Here is an 18,846-nt window from a genome sequence, read left to right as displayed (position 1 = left end):
TGGCTATGTGGATGATAATGTACAATAAGTAGGAAGAATTAGTCCTATGATACTTCTTTCTTGGCTTAGCTGGGCAGAGACCTTAAAAGAGGAAAAAAGGCTCTTGGATTAGCTAGGTAAACTTTATTTTGTTCCAAAGAGGGAACTCACACATGCAAAATACATGTGCATGTGTACACACACACACACACACACACACACACACACACACACACCCACCCTAATACTGCTCACAATACTGGTTCCTGGGTTCAGGCTTGTGAACCAGATTTCTGCTCCAGGCCCTCTTTATGCTCAGTCTCTTGTACTGTAGCTGTATCCAGATAGATTTCCTGGTGGTAGCACCCTCACACCTCCAGGCCAGGAGCTTTGCTTAGTCCCAGTGCCTGCACCAGGTCATCTCCAAGCCCACTCTTCAGTGTCCGTCTTACTGCAGTGACAGAGCACGGTTACAGGTTGGGGGGTCAGGGGGATAAGGGAGGAAATCTGGGCTTATAAGAGAATACTCACAGGACTTGCGGTTGCCACGAGAGCGCTTCCTCTCCCGAGCAGCTAAGGCTCTAGGACTGCTCTTGGTAACTGACTGCACAAGCAGATCCATTATCTCATCTGATGTATCACTGGGTAAACTGGAACCTGAAGTCTCCTCAGGGGATGCAGTGGAGGGCCCCACTGCTGTGTTTGTGACAGGAGAACTACTCTGGACCATGCCTAAGGGAGACCAGAGAGGGAAATCAGGCTAAGGTAGATTAGAACACACTCCCCTCGTAGCAGCTACAAGACCTACCTCTGCTACGGCGGCTGTGTGTGGTGTCTTCTGGTCTGCTGGTAAGCAGAGTCTTCATACTGGCATGACTGTCAGCATCACCCTGTCCTGGGCCACTGCCCACAGCCACTGGGACGGACAGGTTACTGGGGGCCTCCCCAGCCACACCTGAGAACTTCTCTGTCTAAACAGGGAAAGCAGAGTGGTTAGGAGCAAGGATAAGGAACCATGGGGTGGCAGGCAAGACCCCGAAGGGCATTTACCTCAGTGATCATGCGACCCCGGGTCTTGTTGCGCTCACGGTATGTAGCTCGCTTCTGCTGCTGCTGTAGTACTCGTTCACGACAAGTCCGATACTCCAGTGCAAACTCTTTCAGTGTGTGACAGAACTGCATGATGCGGACTTCCCGGGCTGCCTGTACAGTGTAGCCCAGGTAGAGCAGGAAGGCATGGAACCTAGGCAGGTTGGAGTGGGCGATTTGGATAGTGAGGCCTACCCGGTGTTAAAAGGATGGCAGTGCCGGGCGGTGGTGGCGCACGCCTTTAATCCCAGCACTCGGGAGGCAGAGCCAGGCGGATCTCTGTGAGTTCGAGGCCAGCCTGGGCTACCAAGTGAGCTCCAGGAAAGGCGCAAAGCTACACAGAGAAACCCTGTCTCAAAAAACCAAAAAAAAAAAAAAAAAAAAAAAAAAAAAAAAAAAAAGGATGGCAGTGGCAGTCCTCTCTAGCTCATGGCCCCGCCTACCTGTTGCAGACTCGACGGTGCACTACCCTTAGCATGGCTACCCGGCGGGTACACTGGGCCAGGAAGTGGGTGAGGCGGGCACGCAGAGCTGGGGCTAGCTCATGCTTTGCTAAGCTCCGAAGGCTGTCCTCGGCTGCACGGCTCCGGCACTCCAGCTGGCCCAGGTTCTCGGTCAGCTGCTCAAAGTCCACCTAAAAAGCAAGAGAATACACAGCAGCTGTCCTATATGTAAGTCACTGCCCGAGGCCCGAATCTACATTCAGGTTAGCACTGCCATGCCTGCCTGTGAGCGTTTGAAGAGGCCAGTTCTCCCCTGGGTCCAGGCTACACAGTTTGGGCTACAGTGTTTGTTTAGGGTCCACCTGAGCAACTTAGATCCTGTTTCAGAAAGTAAGAAGTGGACAGGGGATATAGCTCAGTGATAGAATGTTTGCTTTCATTAATAAAAACAAAAAACAGCTTAATACAAGAGACAGACCAGTCCAATTGCTCCAAGCAAGAACAGAAAAGGCTTCTTGGAGAAGTGGCAACTAAACAGACCCAAAGAACTGAATGGGTGTGGTCGAGCCACTGGCAGAGGATTTAGCTCACATACCTACAGCCTCAGCAAGCCTTGGCACAGCAGCCCAAATAGAAGGAGTCACCCCAAGAAGCAGTGCCCTACTGTATTTCAGCCATTCTTAGTGGGATCTCTGCCTGGTACTAACCTTGGCACAGCGGGTGAGGGCAGGAATTTCTGAGTAGAGGTCAGAGGACTCAGGCCGGGTCTGGAGCACCAGGGAACAGAGATGATACAGCAGTGACTGCCGGCGCACGGTGTCCTTCACTTCTGACACCTTCTCCAGGTAGCTCAGCTCAAAGCCACTGCTCTGAAAGGACCCTGTCTCAGTCTGGTCCTAGCTGGTTCCAGACCTCCAGTCCCCAAGTGCTTTCACTTACCTGGGAGCCATTGAGGAAGTTGCCAACAGCCAAAAGAGTAGCCAGAATGCAACGGAAAGTGGCATTGTGCACCAGCTGTTCCATGCCCACTTTCAGATCAAATAGTGGCTCTGCAATTTCCTGGTGTGAGGGACAAGGAGCCTTGAGGCTACACGGTCGTTACTCACCTGTTCCTACCACCTATCCCACTCCATGACCCAGGTACCCGCTCCATGACCCAGGTACCCGCTCCATGACCCAGGTACCCGCTCCATGCCGTCATAGTCCAGCTTGAAAGCCCAGAGTTGTAGGCGTGCAGCCAGGCCTCCAATGGAAGCAAGAGTCATCAGGAAATTCTCAGCTGGTCCCAGGGGTACGTCAGGGTTGGCCAGCTGGGCTTCCTCAATCTTCTGCCGCTCCTCCTCAGTGGGCATCATATTCAGCAACTTCTGAAGGTGCAGCCACCACCACATAGAGGCCTAAGACATTGTCTCCTACCCCTCCCTAGGCCTTCTAGGGGAGTCCCAGGTTTAGGGGAATGCTCTACAGAAATGGCACACCTATGCCCACCACCAGGACGACTACAAAGTCCTGCTGACCAAAGGAAAGAGCTGGCATTTATTCCCCTCCTCTTACCCGTAGGGTAGTCTTACCTCAATGCCATCCTTGCTGACAGCAAATTCATCAAAGTTGAGCAGGGCAGCCTTGATGACATGCACAGGTGGCAAAGTGGTTAGACCAATGTTGATGGCATTGCTGCGCTTGGGGTCCAGCACTGTGGTCATTGTCCGGCGGCCCTCACCAGCTTTCTGCAAGATTGGAGAATGGCAGCTTAAGAAGGGCAAGGAAACAGCTGAGGCAGTTCCTTCAGAGGACGCTCTAAGCCTTTAATCCCAGTCCTTGAAAAGCAGAGGCAGAGGCAGGCAAATCTGTGAGTTCAAGGCTAGCCTGGTCTACAAAGAAGCACCCTCCAGGACAGCCAGGGCTTGTTACACAGAGAAACCCTGTCTTGGGGGGTAAAAAGAAAAAGAAGAAGAAGGCATTCTAAAGTCCTCCTCTGAATGGCCCATTGAATCTACAACTGGAAAGAGAGATTTAAGGCTTGGGAATAAAGGAATAAACTGTAAATATATATATATATATATATATATACACACACACACACACACTGATGGTCATTACTCACCTGTCCCTACCACCTATCCCACTCCATGACCCAGATACCCACTCCATGCTGTCAAGTCATTTTGACATGGTTTCTCTCTGTGAAGCAGTCCTGGCTGTCCTGGAACTCTATAGTCCAGGCTGGCCTCAAACTCACAGAGATCTGCTTGCCTCTGCCTCGCGAGTGCTAGGATTAAAGGTGTGCGCCACCACTGCCCTAATGAGGGCTCTGCTGATTCCTAGAGAGCCTCAGACAAATCTTTTTGTTTCCTCATGTGGGAAATGAGGAACTAGCTTCAAAAACTCAGCCCCCTGAAATCCCATCTGCCCATCAAGGTGATTTACCTTGGTGGGTAGTACATCCTTGGCCCGGGACTCAAACAGGTGTTCCAGCCGGGCTGTGTCTACTGAGACAGGTTCGAGAGAGGACCACAGGGTAGGGCAAGGTCCAAAGCGGCTTCTAGAGTACCCCGGGCTCCCAGCCAGCTTTAGTTCCCGCCAGAAAAGTTTGACTGTCTTCCTTTTGGTGGGGAGGCTTGGGCCATCAAGTACTGAGTGGGGAAAAGGGGCAGCCAGGGGTGGAGGTGGTGGGCAGGAGCCTAGGATGGGTGGGGGAGGTGGGGGTGGAGGTGGTGGGCAGGAGCCTAGGATGGGTGGGGGAGGTGGGGGTGGAGGTGGTGGGCAGGAGCCTAGGATGGGTGGGGGAGGTGGGGGTGGAGGTGGGGGACCCCCAGCGAGTGAGGATGGTGGCTGTGGTAGGAGTAGGAACTGTTTTTCAGACTCCGCAGATGCCGCATTTAGTGTGTCCTGGTCTTCATCCTCCCCCAGATCTGAGAAGTCCAAGTCCCCAATGCAGAGCTTGGGGACACGGGTAGGAAGCTCCTGGACAGGCTCAGCCTTGGGACTTGGTGGTGACACTGGCTCCTTGGGCTCTGGCTCAAGACTCCGCTGAGTCCGGAGCAGGATTCGGGAAACGGGGCTCTGAGGTGTTCTAGGTGCAGAGGCTGGCTCTGGGGAGTCCCACAGTTCCCTGGTGCCTAGCAAAAAGTAAGTAACTGTCATTTACACACCCTCTGCGGGGCAAGAAAGCAACATGGTGGTGGAGGTGTGGGGAATGCTGGAGATGGATGGCTCAGCAGTTAAGACCCTGAGTTCAGTCCCCAGCACTTAAAGCTGGGTGGCTTACAACCAAGCACTCAACTCCAGTTTCAGGGCTCTGACATCCTTTTCTGACCTCCACGGACACCCATACACATATGGTATAAACTCTCACTCACACCCATGCGTGCGTGCGCGCGCGCATGCGCGCGCACACACACACACACACACACACACACACACACACACACAAAGAAAAGGGATTTTGGTGGGATAACTATCTTTTAAAAAACATTTTTGCAATGGTGGTGCACGCCTTTAATCCCAGCACCCAGGAGGCAGAGGTAGGAGGATCTCTGTGAGTTTGAGGACAGCCAGGGCTACACAGAGAAACCCTGTCTTCAAAAACAAAAACAAGAACAAAAAAATTTATGTGTATGAGTGTTTTGCCTGTATATATGTATGTGCAACAAGTGTATGCCTGGTACCTGTGGAGGTAATAATAACAATTTAAAAAACAGGCTATGAATTTGAAGAAGCAAGGTAAGGGGTTGAGGAGAGGTTGAAGGGAGGAAAGAGGAGAAAATGATATAGTTTAATTTAAAAAATTATTAAGAGGCTGCAAAGATGGCTCAGCGGTTAAGAGCAATGGCTGTTCTTCTAGAGGACCCGAGTTCAATTCCCAGCACCAACATGGCAGCTCACAGCTGTCTGTAACTTCAGTCCCAGAGGATCCAACACCTTTACACAGACATACACTCAGGCAAAACACCAATGCACATAAACTAAGCAATCTTTTAAAAAATATTAAGAAGACAGCACAGATTCCCCAAAACTAGAGTTATATATAGAAGGTTGTGAACTACCATGTGAATGAATGCTGGGAATCAATGAAATACAGGTCTTCTGCAAGAGCAACAAGCTCTCTCAACTGCTGACTGAGCCATTTCTCCAGCCCCTAGGGTTGGTTGGTTTGTTGTTTATCTTAAAAAGAGAATAGTATGATTGGATTCTGCCTGAGCATCTACCCACCTGATGACGATGATCCATCAGTATCATCCACTGTGGCCCCGGCCAGCGTCTCTGCCCGGCCCTGGGCCAGAGCAGCCTGCTTCTCTGTTTCTGCTGCTGCCACATTCTCCAGGAACCGGGCTCTGAGGAGAGGCACTTGTCAATGATGGTGTCTGACCCAAGTCCAGCCCAGGGTGGTACACATGCCTTGCTGAGCTACTGGGCATTGCCCTCAGTTGCAAGCACACACAGGCACAGGGAACAGTCCATGCACTAGGCATACCTCTGCCCACCCCTCCACATCTGGGGAATCACAACCAATTTAGCATTCTTGGTCAAAGTACAGAAGTTCTACTTAGCAACTAACTTGCAGGCCCTTTGAGTGAGGCAAGGGGATAGTTGTCCCAACCGGCACAAGACTTTCTCTTGCATGTCTGTCTGCTTTTGAGAGTTATGGTTGAGAAAAGGGCCTGAGTCTCACGTAGTCCAGACTAGCCTAAAACTCACTATGTACTGAAGATGACCTTGGAACTTCTGATCCTCCCTGTGTCTACTACTAAGTGCTGGGATTACATGGTGTGTAGCACCAAACCTGCCTCCAGTGTCTCCTTTTTAGTCCCTCCAGCCTGTTAGTTCAGTCCTTGCCCTTCCTTCAGCCTTACACCACACACACCTCACTTTAAATACCTCTCCAAACTCATTCCCATCTCTGGTTTCGGCTACTCAGGTAGCACTACTGAAGCATAGGAACCACTACGGTCCCAGTGAACTGCCCCCAGTGCTTATGTCTCTGGGTTACGAAGGAGGCATAAGTCTGGGAGAAGGGTTTCTGAGAATCCTTCTAGTGGGGTTATATGAACTCCTGCTGGGCAAGCAATGCTGAAGCCCTGAGCACATGGCAGGCCTGGCGGACTGGCCTCTGTACTTACTCTAGCCTGGCCTGCCCAGTAAGGGACTGGGGGACAGGTGGGCTCTCAGGGGCGCTGGGGAGGGGGATGAGAGGAAGACATGGTAACTATGGTGCCAGCTCCATTCCAAGGCCCACTTGTTGTACCCATACAGAGCTGGAGAGTAGTGTCATAGTTCCTTCCCATCCACAGTGGCACGAGGAGGGCTGGGGTGGTAGGACACGGGGGAATTGGAAGTGGCAGAAACAGACAGGAAGCTGCACAGGGTGCAGGAATAACAAAGACAAAGCAGAAAAGGAGTGACAGAAACGGGGGGACAGAGTGAAGAGGGAGACATGACGAGAGGCCAAGGCAGGCGAGGTGGAACACAGGAAATAAACAGAGAGAAGCCACAGAAGGAGGAGGTCCAGTCAGAGCCGATCCTCACCCTCCAGCAGTCACTTACCAAACGGGAACAGTTTGGTGAAGTCTGAAAAGAAAGAGAAAGCATGCGTTTGGGCAGAGGAGGCTGAGAGCCCATGGAGGGGCGCAAAGTGGAGGGACAGCTGAAGACAGGACTTGGGGGTGGGGCTCTATCTCTCTACTTACTTGTAGATGCTTCTCTCACAGGAACTGTCCACTGACGGTCCCACAGAAATGGTAGGGAAGAGGTTCACTGAGGTACGGAGGCCAGAGGCTGGGCCGGTGGGGCTGTAGGCTGGACTTGTCGGCAAGGTGGGGCCAGCGAAGGAGGTGGAGCCTACTGGCGAAGCAGGGCCTGCAGAGCTAGAGGCAGGGCCTGTTAACAGACAGGGTCATGCCTGGCAGATTCGCCCCTTCACATACACCCAGGCACGTACTTACCCTGGTTCTGGGGCACGCACGGGACAGCCTCCACCCTCTAGTGATCTTCGGCTCCTTTTGCCCTCCTCTGAGGACGGCTTCCGTCGCTCCCGACGGCCCCCTGCAGCTGCAGCAGCTGCAGCCTCTTCCATATCTCCATCCTCTAACCGAAGGGCACTCTAACGGAGGTGGCCAAGATGTGAGCAAGCAGCTGAGGCCCGATGAATGGGACAGGTACTAGGGAACTACCCCTCCCTCCTGACCCACCTCATAGAGCATTAGCTGCGTTCGCAGGTCAACATCAGTGCCAGCAGTGCCCAGCAGGCGTTGGACCAGAGCTTCCATGCCCTGCTGCTCCAGGGCATCTGTCACATCATAGAAGGAGTCCTGGTCTGGGAGTGCTGCTAGTGTCTGGAAGGTGGGGACAGGAACCAAGGCTGAGGTTGACGGGTGGGGATCATGGGCCAAGGGTCCACACTGGCACCTGGTCCCAGTTCCATACCTTGTTAATGAGAGTGACAGTGTATACCAACAGCTCTGGGTCAGCTCCATTCTTCTCTTCGAGGATGGACACCAAGTTGGCCCAGGGAAGAGTACCTGCCACACACAGAAAGGGAAGTAATCATGGGGGTGGGAGCGGTAAGAAGAGGGCTAAGTAGTAAAGGAAAAGATAGGTTCTGACCGGTGGTGCTGGCTACAGAGTTGACTGCCTGGATGAACAGCGGTGCATTGTTCTCAGAATACTCCACAAACACCAGCAGCAGCTTCAGGGCCGTCTTTACCACCAAGCGGGACTAGGGGAGAAGGCAATCCACGTGAGTGGGGCTTGGACCAGACTGTTAGTTCCTGGAGGAGGGGGAAGGGCCTGGGGCTGGACCCAAAGAGAAGGGTCTAGGTAGACAGATCCTGGTTCTGGGCCTGGGCTTGAAAGTGCCATTTAGTTTTCAAGGGGTCTTGAGCTTATGCCAACCCTTCCCACTTAGTAGAAGCAGAAACTGAAGCTCCAAAGGGACAATAGGGGAAGGGTACACATATTTGTGTAGAGCCACTTACCAGGCTAGCGCACAGTGTATACAGCCACTGCACGGTCTCACTATGGGCCACCACCCCCAGCATCCCATCCACAAAAAGCATTAGCTGGCCAAGAGCTAGAGACAGAAATGGGAAGAGGTCAGTGGGGGAGGCGGAGGGCATGGGAACAAAAGTCAAGGGGAAAGTGTGGAGCTGACCTCGAAGGATGTAGCTCTGGTAGTTGTGGTCAGCAGCAGCACCCACACGGATCAGGCAACTCAGCCCCTCTGAGTGTACGAACTCAGGCACCAGGTCCTTGTCTTCCTGGAGGCACCATGGGGAAGTTTAAGGGGGCTTGGGCTGGACACCAACCCTCAGCCTATCTCTGGATCTTACCTGGAATATCTGCTTTAATGAGAAGAGAGATCGGCGGAGCTCAGGGCCACTGGAGCCATACAACTTTTCTGCAAGGGGTGAGTGATCATGAACAAGGGAACACAGATTGTGTCTTCTTCCACGAGCACACAATTACCACCTCCTACCAAAGATTCTACTATTCTCAAACCTCCCTTCTACTTTCTGACTCTGGACACCCTCCTCTGTCACCTTACTTCAGTCCAGCTGTGGCATAAGTCTTGACCCCAGAAGGAAAGGTCAGGGAAGGGAGAGAGGAGGACACATCAGATCTCCAATCCACTCAGTCCATAGTCCAGCACAGCCTGAAAGAAGCTAGGCCAACTAGGCTATACAGGAAAAGCAGGGGACAAGACAGCACGGGATTGCTGGACACCAAAGATGCCACACACTTACCCAAGATAGCATTGACCCTCACAGAGAGCTGGGTCCGCAGAATCAATGTGGGCTTCCGCCCTTTGCTAAAATCAAACAGCCGTGTTAGTGGTTCCCAGGTGATTCCTCAGGCTCCTACCCTCAAAGCAAAGACATCCACATGTGAACCCTGGCCCACTCCTTCTCTCCCAACCGCTGCTACTCCAGGGCCCAAGTATTAGCCAAACAGGAGAGTATGTATAAACACAAGCAACGGTATGTGAGAGTGCCCCTATTTCCAGGTAATAGTGGTGATCCCCCAGCATCGTTCCCTGCATTTACCTACAGCCCAGGCTACAGACTGAGTGCCTCAGCTGCTGATACCTAAGCTGGACCCTGGTGGGGACAAGGCTGGGGGCTTGAGCCAGACCCATTCAAGACCCTGAAAAGAAGCAGGAAGGGCTCCCTAGCCTCCCTCACCCTTTCAGCTCTGACCTGATCTCTTCATAGAAGCCCTCCAGCATCTCCCGCTGCTCTTCTAGGGATAGTTCCGGGTCCAGGTAGTACCCAGATGGAGACACTTGCAACGCACAGTCTTCCAGCTGGAAACAAGGGAATATAGCTTAGGGCTAGTGCTGCAGTCAGATTGTCGTTGTTTATTTTGTTTTTGTGTTATTAGGAATCAAACCCAGGACTTCCCACATGCTGAAGCAGTGAACTTCAGCCCTGGAATTTTGGATTGTTTGGTTGGCTTTTGCTTTTACGTTAACAAACACAAATGAGGAAGGGAGGTGAAGGAGGACAGCAGGAAGTTGCTGCCTTGTGGGGTGATAAGCTTCAGCCACAAAAGCACTCAAGCTCAGAGAGAAAGTGTGAAGTATTCAGGGAGGTGCAAAGCTAGCTGGGAGTTTCTGCGGAAAACAGGCCCTTTCCCCAAGTGAGCTACAGCTAAAATCACTCCAGGTGAACTTCCATACTTGAGTCTGATGCCGTCAGACTCCAAGTGGGAAGGCACCAGCTCCACCAGTTCATTTCTCATGCGTCCCTCTTTCGGCCCTGGCTCACCGCTTGGTCCTTTAAAAAGTGATTCTACGTGCTAGAGAGATGGTTCAGTGATTGAGAGCACTTACTGCTCTAGCAGAGGACCTGGGTTCAGTTCCCAGCGCCTCCACGGCAACCTACAACTGTCTGTAACTCCAATTCCAGGGGATCTAATACCCTCCTCTGGTTTCCACAGGCACCAGGCACAATGGTGGTGCACAGACATGTATGAAGGCAAACACTCATACCCATTCAAAATAAAAAAGAGAAAATGCCTACAGAGAAGCCTAACTCCCAATACTCTAGGGGCAACCCTGTGCCCCTCCCTCATACTTCCCCCATCAGTACAGTGCTGATATGCAGAACTAATCAAAATCCCCCACCTCTGGGGAGGAAGGGGTCTTCTGGTGGCTATCTCACTGGGCAAGTCACCTCCAATATTTTTCCTAGGATTTGGTCAGCTCTGCCCTGTTCTGAACCACCCCCCAAGGGCTTTCAGCTGTTCTCGGTCTCTGGGGGGACAGAGTCAGCTCCTATCCCTGCTTCTGCCTCCAGTTAGCACCCCGTGCTCTTGCCTCAGGGCCTGGCCGGGCTCCTTCCTGACAGTTTAGCCTGTGGGGCCCTTGGGTGATCCTCCACCCCCACCTCACCCCTTGCCTGGGACATGGGACACAGGACAAACACTCCAGCCTGTTCTCTGTCCAACTTCCTTCCTGGCTGCCTGCCCTCTCTTGGGCGCCTTGGGCGGGCCTGACCTCTCCTTTCAAGGAGCAGAGTCATCTCCTGGGTCTACTGGGAACAGGTCTGAGAGGAGACTGCAAGTTCCCAGGGCTCGGGTGTCTCGTCAGGGCCAGAGTTCAACAGAGGGCAGCCTACCCAAACCCACCCCTTCAAGCCCAGCTACACGGCCCCACTGTTGCTTGGACTGGAGGATCTGGGGACCTTAAACATACCTCCCACAGAGACTGCCTCCAAATCACACATAGAATAGCTCATTCATTGGAACATCCATGAACCAGAGATTGGTTTTAGGTCTGCAGGACACAGCAGGAAACATCAACAAGTCAGCCTTGACTCAGGAAAAACTCACTAATAAATGTGGCTTCACAACTTCTGTGAGGTCTACGAAAGGATGCACCAAACTGCTATAAAGACCTGACAACCACTTGCATACCCAGGTACATGGCCAGGAATGGCTGAGCACAGGCCAAAGTAGCACATCCAGAGATGATAGGCCCACCATGTACCCTGCTCCACCCTAAGTAAGCAGAGAATGGTCCTCTCCCTCCAGGATGCAGTTTGAGGCAAGGGGCACAGTCCTGAAGGATAAGTGACCACCACTCCAGCCTTCTCAGCTAAACAGATTTAATTAAGCTTTTGTCATGGATGTAGATATGTCTTCCCCAATTACTTCACCCATCCAACCCTGCCAATTATAGGGAAAGATCTAGAGATCCTTCAGCCTGGTCCCTACAGGTGAGTTTTCTTCTGCTCTCAGTTGTCTGTCCTGAGTGGAAGTGGGAGGTTGGGGGCCAGGATCAGGCCAAGAGAAAAAAGGACAGACTTCCTGCCAGCAAGATGGTGCTTATCCTTCACACCCGGTGGCCCCTTCCTGGGATCACCATTCTGAGAGGCAAACCTCTGGGACTCTTTTCTCACACCCTGGGACTGGGCCAGGTTTGAGCAAGCCCAAACCCTAATCTCTGATGACACTGTTTTAGGCCAGCACAATGTATGGGCCTACATCCTCCACCCTGGCTTCTGTCTTCCTCACTTCTGGCCTTCATCTTCCTGGTAGTCCCTCCCTCATTCTTCCCAAGCTTCCCTCATACTGGCCTCCAGCCACGTTATCTCCTTAGTCTCCCAGCTCAGGCTTTTCTGGCAGGCCAAACCCATGAGTACCTTGGTCCTTTGCAGGAGTTGTGAAGGTTCTTAACCACGGGGCAATTTCCTCAAGCCTCTGTTTTTGTTCTTTGGTTTGGTTAAGACAGGGTCACACTATGTACAAACTCACTTTGTAGATCAGGCTGGCCTTGAACTCACAGAGATCCTTTGGCCTCTATGTTGGGATTAAAGGTATGCACTACTATACCCGCTTCCTCTGTTTGTTTTTAATAAATAAATGAATGAATTTGTTTTTTATAGGGCTGGGAATCAAACCCACGACCCTTTTCACACTAGGTAAGAACTAAATAACTGGCCATACCCTTACTTTATTACTTACTCCCTAGTTTATTATTATTTGTTATGTATTATTTATTAATATGCTATACATTCTTTAATTTATTTATTTAGAGACAAGATCTCATGTAGTCCAGGCTGGCCTCAAACTCACTGAAGACAATTCCTGATTCTCCTGCCTTTCTATTCTCTACGATTACAGATACAGTCTACTACTCTGGACTGACATAGATTTTTTTTTTTGTGGGGGAGGGGGATTAATATAATATCTTTGAGAATGTTAAACATGTATTATAATGTATTTGACCAAATCCTCCACTCAACATATGGTTTTATATATAGATCAAGCTGAGCAGATCATGGTATCTACTCCCTATTACAAAAAAAAAAAAACTTATTTATTTACTTACTTCTGTGTGTATGAGTATGGCTGTGTGCATGCCAAGATGCTCATGGAGGGCAGAGGATCAGACCGAATTAACCATATCAGCACAGGCTTGGCACCCTCACCCTGAGCCAAATCCCTAGCCCCTACTGTTTTTGATAACCATGTAATCATGTAAGAAAGGACAGGGCAGGGAACAATGAAGTGGAGGGGAGGGTGGAATTCTTGCTGAAGGCTTCTTGTTTTAGGAAATAATTGGACCACTGAATACAGGACCCTTTGCTCTGAATAGCAAGCTTTCTGTTATCTGAGGCTCCAGCTACACTGTGACTTCCTGGATGAGCTGACAAGGATGTACCTTAGGCAAAGAAACCTGCCTTTGTTATGCGTCTCTTCAGTGCTAGATAAACAGATTTCCTTTAAAAAAAAAAAAAGACAAAAAGATAAGGTATCCTGTAGCCCAGGTTGGCCTAGAACTTGCAATATAGCTGAGGCTGACTCCTGATCTTCCTGCCTGCACCTCCCAAATGTTGGTTTGGTACTGTAGGCTTACAATGCCTAGTTTTCTTTTGTTTCTCCTCTTTCCTCTCCTCTTCTGTTTTCTGGATAGGGTCTCTTACTATAGTCCAGACTAGCTTCAGCCTAGTTTTCTTTTCTTTTTCTCCTCTTTCCTCTCCTCTTCTGTTTTCTGGATAGGGTCTCTTACTATAGTCCAGACTAGCTTCAGCCTAGTTTTCTTTTCTTTTTCTCCTCTTTCCTCTCCTCTTCAGTTTTCTGGATAGGGTCTCTTACTATAGTCCAGACTAGCTTCAGCCTAGTTTTCTTTTCTTTTTCTCCTCTTTCCTCTCCTCTTCTGTTTTCTGGATAGGGTCTCTTACTATAGTCCAGACTAGCTTCAAACTCATGGCAACCACCTTCCTGACTTAGCTATCCAGATACTGGAACTGTAGGTGCAGGCCGCCATGCCTCACTTCAGGCTGCCGGTTTCATATGATTTTCCATTTTAACAAACCAAAGCTCAGAAATACAGCCAGGCACGGTAGTACACTCCTGTAATTGTAGCACCCAGGAGGCAGAGGCAGGAAGATCTTCACAAGTTCAAGCCAGCCTGATGTATGACATCCATATTGAGTTCTATGCCAGCCAGTGATAGGAGATCCAATCTCAAAAGAACAAAAAAATAATAGGGCCTTTAATCTCAGCACTGGGGACTGAGAGAGGAGCAGGTTGATCTCCATGAGTTCCATCCAGGCCACCTAGGTCTCCAGTGAGATCCCCGTCTCAAAAAGAAAACAAAACAAACAAACAAAAATCCAAAACAAAACAAAAAAGTAGTGTGAAACTGCCACAGGCAAACACAACCCTGAATAGAACCAAGGTTAACTGGTCCATATCTTAGGTGGATGGGTCTTGGAAGTGTTCCAGAAAACCTTGATGGAGAAGTGGATGGAGGGTGGGGGCCTACAATAGTGCTCCTAAACTTCTTGGACTCTGCAAATATCCCAAACTGGTCTTCCCAGTTCTAGTGAAAGAACACAAATAAACAAGCACACAGACACCAGGAAAACTGTCTTTTGCCTGTCTACCACTTCCATTATCTAGGCTGTGGAGTCTCTCACCAGGCTATAGCCCAACTTCTTTAGAGCTTAGAAGGACCAGCAGATGAGACAATGCCGACAACAGGCAGACCGGGAAACTGCAACTCATGCAGTTTCCTAGATTTCCTACTGCAATTTTCTAGTTTTCCGGAGACTCCCATAGCAGAGGACGAAAGAGCTCAGTTTATCAACAGATAAGCCCATCCACACACACATAGGCCTCTTAATCCTTAGTGGGTTGGACATGGTGGCATATGCCTATAACACTGGCATTCATGAACCTGAGGAAGAATAAGAATTTGAGGACAGTCTGTGAAACCCTGCCTGAAAAAAAAAAATTCTTAGGTGGGGGATTAGGGTGGGTGGGGATGTAGCTCAGTTTGTGTAGTGCCTGCCTAGTCTGCATCCTGGGTTTGATCCTGCAGAAAACCAAAAAGAAAATCTTTGGGGACCCCTTCAGTTGACATCTGTCCCCGCAGGTCAGGTTCACACTTGAGCTCTCTTGCCACAGAGCTGTGAGGGGTAAACTGAGGCTGGAGTGGAGTCAGGACATATTCTGGCACCGCTGTCCACCTCTGCTCTCTACCTTTGCTCTCTTTTACTCAGAGCTGAGGAAACTGATGGTAATGACCAAACACCTGAGGGCAATCTTGGCTGTCAGTCAGAGGGAACTCCCCAGCCTTTAATGCAAGGTCCAAGAGGCATTCCAGGTCCCTCCGCCCAGAGCCCAAGGAAATGTCAGTGGTGTACCAGAAGCAGCAGGGCCTCGGCCCTCAGGAAAAGCTTCTAAGGCTTTTCTCAGAAGGAAAGATAGGACTTATAGATTGGAATTAAGGTTTAAGACACCAAAGGGTCAATTCCTCCCCTACCGCCCCCCCCCCCCCCCACTCTGTGCAGGGCAAGTCCTTGAAAGAGCCCAAGCTTAAATGTGAGAAAGACTCTGGAGTTCTCCTGGAGACACTAGGCCTGGCCTACAGTATTGCCAGGCTCCCCTGCCCCCAACCAGGACAGAAGATGAGTCAGAGGCTGTGGCCAGGAGCTTCCTCCTAGACATGGAGGAAATGAGCAAAGTTTCAGACTGGCAAGCTCTGAGTGGCTTAAAAAGGGAGTCCCCAGAGAAACTGGAGCCCAACAGGGTGAGGGGTAAAGGCCCAGGGAGGCTGTAGGATTTGTGAGGGTGACAGAGGCCATACCCAGAAGGGGAGGACAGAGGTCTTTTGATTATAATCTACTTTCTGCCAGACGACTAACTACACTGCTCCATTCAGCAGTGGACAGCGAGAACCTGTCACCCCATTTTTGCCCTATAGCCTACAACTGGGATGCCTGGGTTTCTAGACCATCTCTTCCTTCTAGAAGGTAAGCAAGGTATACTCAACTCATGCCTGTGCTTCTGGGGCACCCACTTAGAGGATCTGGAGAGGAACCAGCTGTTGACATTTCCTGCAGGGAGCCCTGATCTCCTCCTCCCTCAGTTCTCTGATGTCCCTGCCCCTGCCCTGTTCTCAGTCCCTCTTCCTCCAGCCTTCTATTTTGAGTCTGTGGTCACAGTTTATATTTGGGACAAGCACATCACAGTGCATCTGACCATTCCTGGCAAAGCTGTCAACTCCGGGGAGTTCTGGCTCTAAACAGTGTGGTAACTTTATGCCTTTCCCAAAGCCTCCCAGTGGGGGAAGGGGCAGTTTTCCGTGCAGCAGGTAGGAGATCCTGAAGGTGGTCAGACCAAGAAGTACAGAGCTGGGGAAGGAAACACATCTTTCACGAAGCTCAGTAATGTCCTCTGCTAAAGAGCAGAGAACAAGACACAGCACCTGGTTGGGAAGACAGTCTTATATCCATTCATACTTCTACACACACACATATACACACACACCCCAGGGGCCTTGCTGTACAGGCTAAAAACATGCAGTAAGTTTCCTAAATGAAGAGGAGGCTCTGAACCTCATTTTTTAATAACCCAGGCCTGCTCCCAACTGTGAAGAGGGATGTCCTGGAGGGAATGAGAGAACTATTGCCTTCTCTCTAGCCTTATGTATGTATGTATTTGTGGTACAGGGGATCAAACCTAGGATCTCACACATACTAAGCAAATGCTACAGCCTTAGCCCCCAACTTATTTCTGGCCAAGGGCTTTTATTAGTTTAGAAGCTAAGCAGTCTCAGTTCAACATCTCTTTCTCCCTAGTCTGTGTGAACAGTTCGAGTTCAGCACCCTTTTCTCTGTAGTCCGACTGAATGCCATGTGACCTCAAACTGTACATGTTTTCTCCAGACCACTCTGAACAGAACAGGAGGAGCTGACCGCACCAAAACTCTGGAGGTGGGCAGTATGTGGCATCCTTCCAGCTGTGGTCTTAAAGCTAGGGCTATGCCTGGACACCCGCCACTCCCCAGGCCAAGTTTCCCCGACCCCTCCTGCCTGCACTTGGAGGCAGGGCTGGCTGCAACGCAAGGAATGCAGTCTGGGGGCCTGGAGCTCAGGGCACATTCCAGGGGAGACCCCGGGCCTAGGGGCCATGTTTGCGCAACTCCGCGCCCAGTTGAGGCACCCCACGGACTCCCTCCCTTCTTCCTCACAGCTCCCAGCTAACCCACAGGTCGGGAACCCTGGGGGGTGGTAGCCTGTACGCCTCCGGGAGTCCTGGCCCGGAAAAAACAAGCCGGAAAGGGATGCCTGCGGGGGGTTGGACAAGGCGAGCTGGAGGGGAGGGGTGGTCCCGCTGGCCATCTGGAAATGAGCCTCTCCAACTGTGCAAAGACGGCCTAGGATCGACGCCTCTCCAACTGTGCAAAGTCGGCCTAGGATCGACGGCAAACTAGGGTAGGCCAGCAGTTTAAATTAGACTGGCCCGCCCCCTCCCTTCCAGGCGTAGGCTACCAGCGGCAGGCCTAAGGGACCATGGGGGCGGTGACTCAAAGGGCTTTTCCACCCGTGCGTGCTCCGCAAAGCTAGGGCTCGGCTGCTTCCAAGGGACTCATCTCACCCTGGCGGACACTCCCAATCTCCGGCAAGAGACTGTACTTCAGGTTCTAAACCCCGGCCTCCGCTCTAGGTCCTCCCTAAGCCCGCCCCTCTTTGTGGCCCCGCCCCCAATTTACCTGAAGCAGGTGGAAACCAGTCCCTCCCCAACTCCACTTCCCGATCCGCTACAACCCAAACGGCTACTGACCCCTCTGCCCACAGCAGTGACTCTGGCAAATAGGCAGCGAAGGGACCCCATGCACCCCTTCAGGAGGGCCTTAACTTTCAAGGGACGCCTGGGTGGAGCAAATCACAACCCCTCATTTTCCTTCTACAGTGTCTCAATTTGAGAGTCTCCCCCTGTAGGCAGAGTAGCGTAGATCGTGGGACCCCGGCCGCAGACTTTTTCCGGAGGCGAGCATCCGCTACAGCCTCTATCCTAAAAGCACTGCCCACTGCCCACCTCAACCTCCGAGCGCAAATTGCTCCGCAGCCCCCTCACCTTGAGAGGCGCCCCCAGGAGGCGATGCAGGGCAGGAATCTGCGCACTCAGGGGCAGAGCCCCGTCCAGGCTGCAGGTGGGGGCCCGGCGTGGTTCCGGGAAGTTGGCACAAGCGAAAGGGTCGGTGTCTTCCAGGTACTGCACTCTCACGGTTACCACTGATACTGGGTCCCCATCCCCGCGCTCTTCCTCGCCCGCCATGGCTCTGCCACCGGCTACCACTGGACGCCTCTGTGTCCCCGCTCCGCTGCAACTTCAACCCGACACTAACTAGGCTGCTTGGGCCGGGCCCCGGACGCTCGCTGCCTGAGGGGCGGAGCCAGAGGGAGGTGGGGCTGAGGAAGGGGGTGGAGCCAAGGCTTGGCCCAGAGCGCGCGCTTGGGGTTAACCACCGCCGGAGGCGGCGCCTGGGTCGGCCACTCAGAGAGCTGGTGATCCCGTTAGTTCCACTGGTAGGAGGGCGGGAAAACCCGAGCTCCCGCTCCGCCTCAGAGCAGAGGGCGGGGAGACTTGCTTTAGGTCGGGTATGGGCGAGGCTGCAGCCGGTCTTTGCGGGGAGTTTAGGGCAGTTTGGGCTTAAATCTCATCGTAGAATCTCTTTGAGCGGGGGGCCACTCTCAACCAAGGGACGAGACGGGACTAATCACCAGCTTGAAAGGGCAGTGAAAGCGTTTCTCTCATTGGAGAAAGCAGTGAGAAGGATCTCTTTTAGTTTGGAACAACAAATGAAAATAGATTTCATATTTGAAGGAAGAGGTGGATTCAGTCCCCTTTAGCTGTGGGGGGGGGGAGGAGGGAAGATGAGTGCTCTTTCTCGAAAAAGAATGGAATGAGTCAGTGTGAGGAGGCAGGTAGCACATGTTCCTTCGGCTTGGGTGATGAATGAAAAGTGGAGACGGCCTTGGGTTTGGGGCGAGATGAGTCAAATGCCCCAAGTTGTTCCTAGTGTAAGGGGAATTCCATA

General features: G+C 51.7%; 1 protein-coding gene across 1 annotated transcript; it reads right to left on the bottom strand.

The window, feature by feature from the left end:
* Positions 1-183: 183 nt before the first annotated feature.
* Positions 184-18,188, bottom strand: Fhod1 (formin homology 2 domain containing 1). The gene is made up of 22 exons (XM_059264158.1): positions 17,883-18,188; positions 9,707-9,813; positions 9,254-9,318; positions 8,840-8,907; positions 8,662-8,767; positions 8,486-8,580; positions 8,115-8,226; positions 7,935-8,029; positions 7,700-7,843; positions 7,454-7,611; positions 7,199-7,375; positions 5,724-5,845; positions 3,939-4,630; positions 3,083-3,238; positions 2,696-2,878; positions 2,451-2,570; positions 2,219-2,380; positions 1,512-1,702; positions 1,030-1,222; positions 788-950; positions 511-711; positions 184-430 (listed from the first exon to the last, which is right to left on the bottom strand). The coding sequence occupies exons 1-22, from the start codon at positions 18,081-18,083 to the stop codon at positions 348-350; spliced, it is 3,594 nt and encodes a 1,197-aa protein (XP_059120141.1). The 5' UTR covers positions 18,084-18,188; the 3' UTR covers positions 184-347.
* Between the last annotated feature and the right edge of the window lie 658 nt (positions 18,189-18,846).

The sequence above is a fragment of the Peromyscus eremicus genome, chromosome 5 (assembly GCF_949786415.1).
Source record: "Peromyscus eremicus chromosome 5, PerEre_H2_v1, whole genome shotgun sequence".
Lineage (NCBI taxonomy): Eukaryota > Metazoa > Chordata > Mammalia > Rodentia > Cricetidae > Peromyscus > Peromyscus eremicus.
This window is presented reverse-complemented; position numbering and strand designations above follow the sequence as displayed.

Coding starts and splice junctions, on each gene's coding strand:
- Fhod1 (XM_059264158.1), bottom strand. CDS start 18,083: ATGGCGGGCGAGGAAGAGCGCGGGGATGGGGACCCAGTATCAGTGGTA. Junction 8,768..8,839: donor CATTAAAGCAGATATTCCAG/GTAAGATCCAGA, acceptor TGGTGCCTCCAG/GAAGACAAGGACCTGGTGCC. Junction 8,030..8,114: donor CTCTGTAGCCAGCACCACCG/GTCAGAACCTAT, acceptor TGTGTGTGGCAG/GTACTCTTCCCTGGGCCAAC.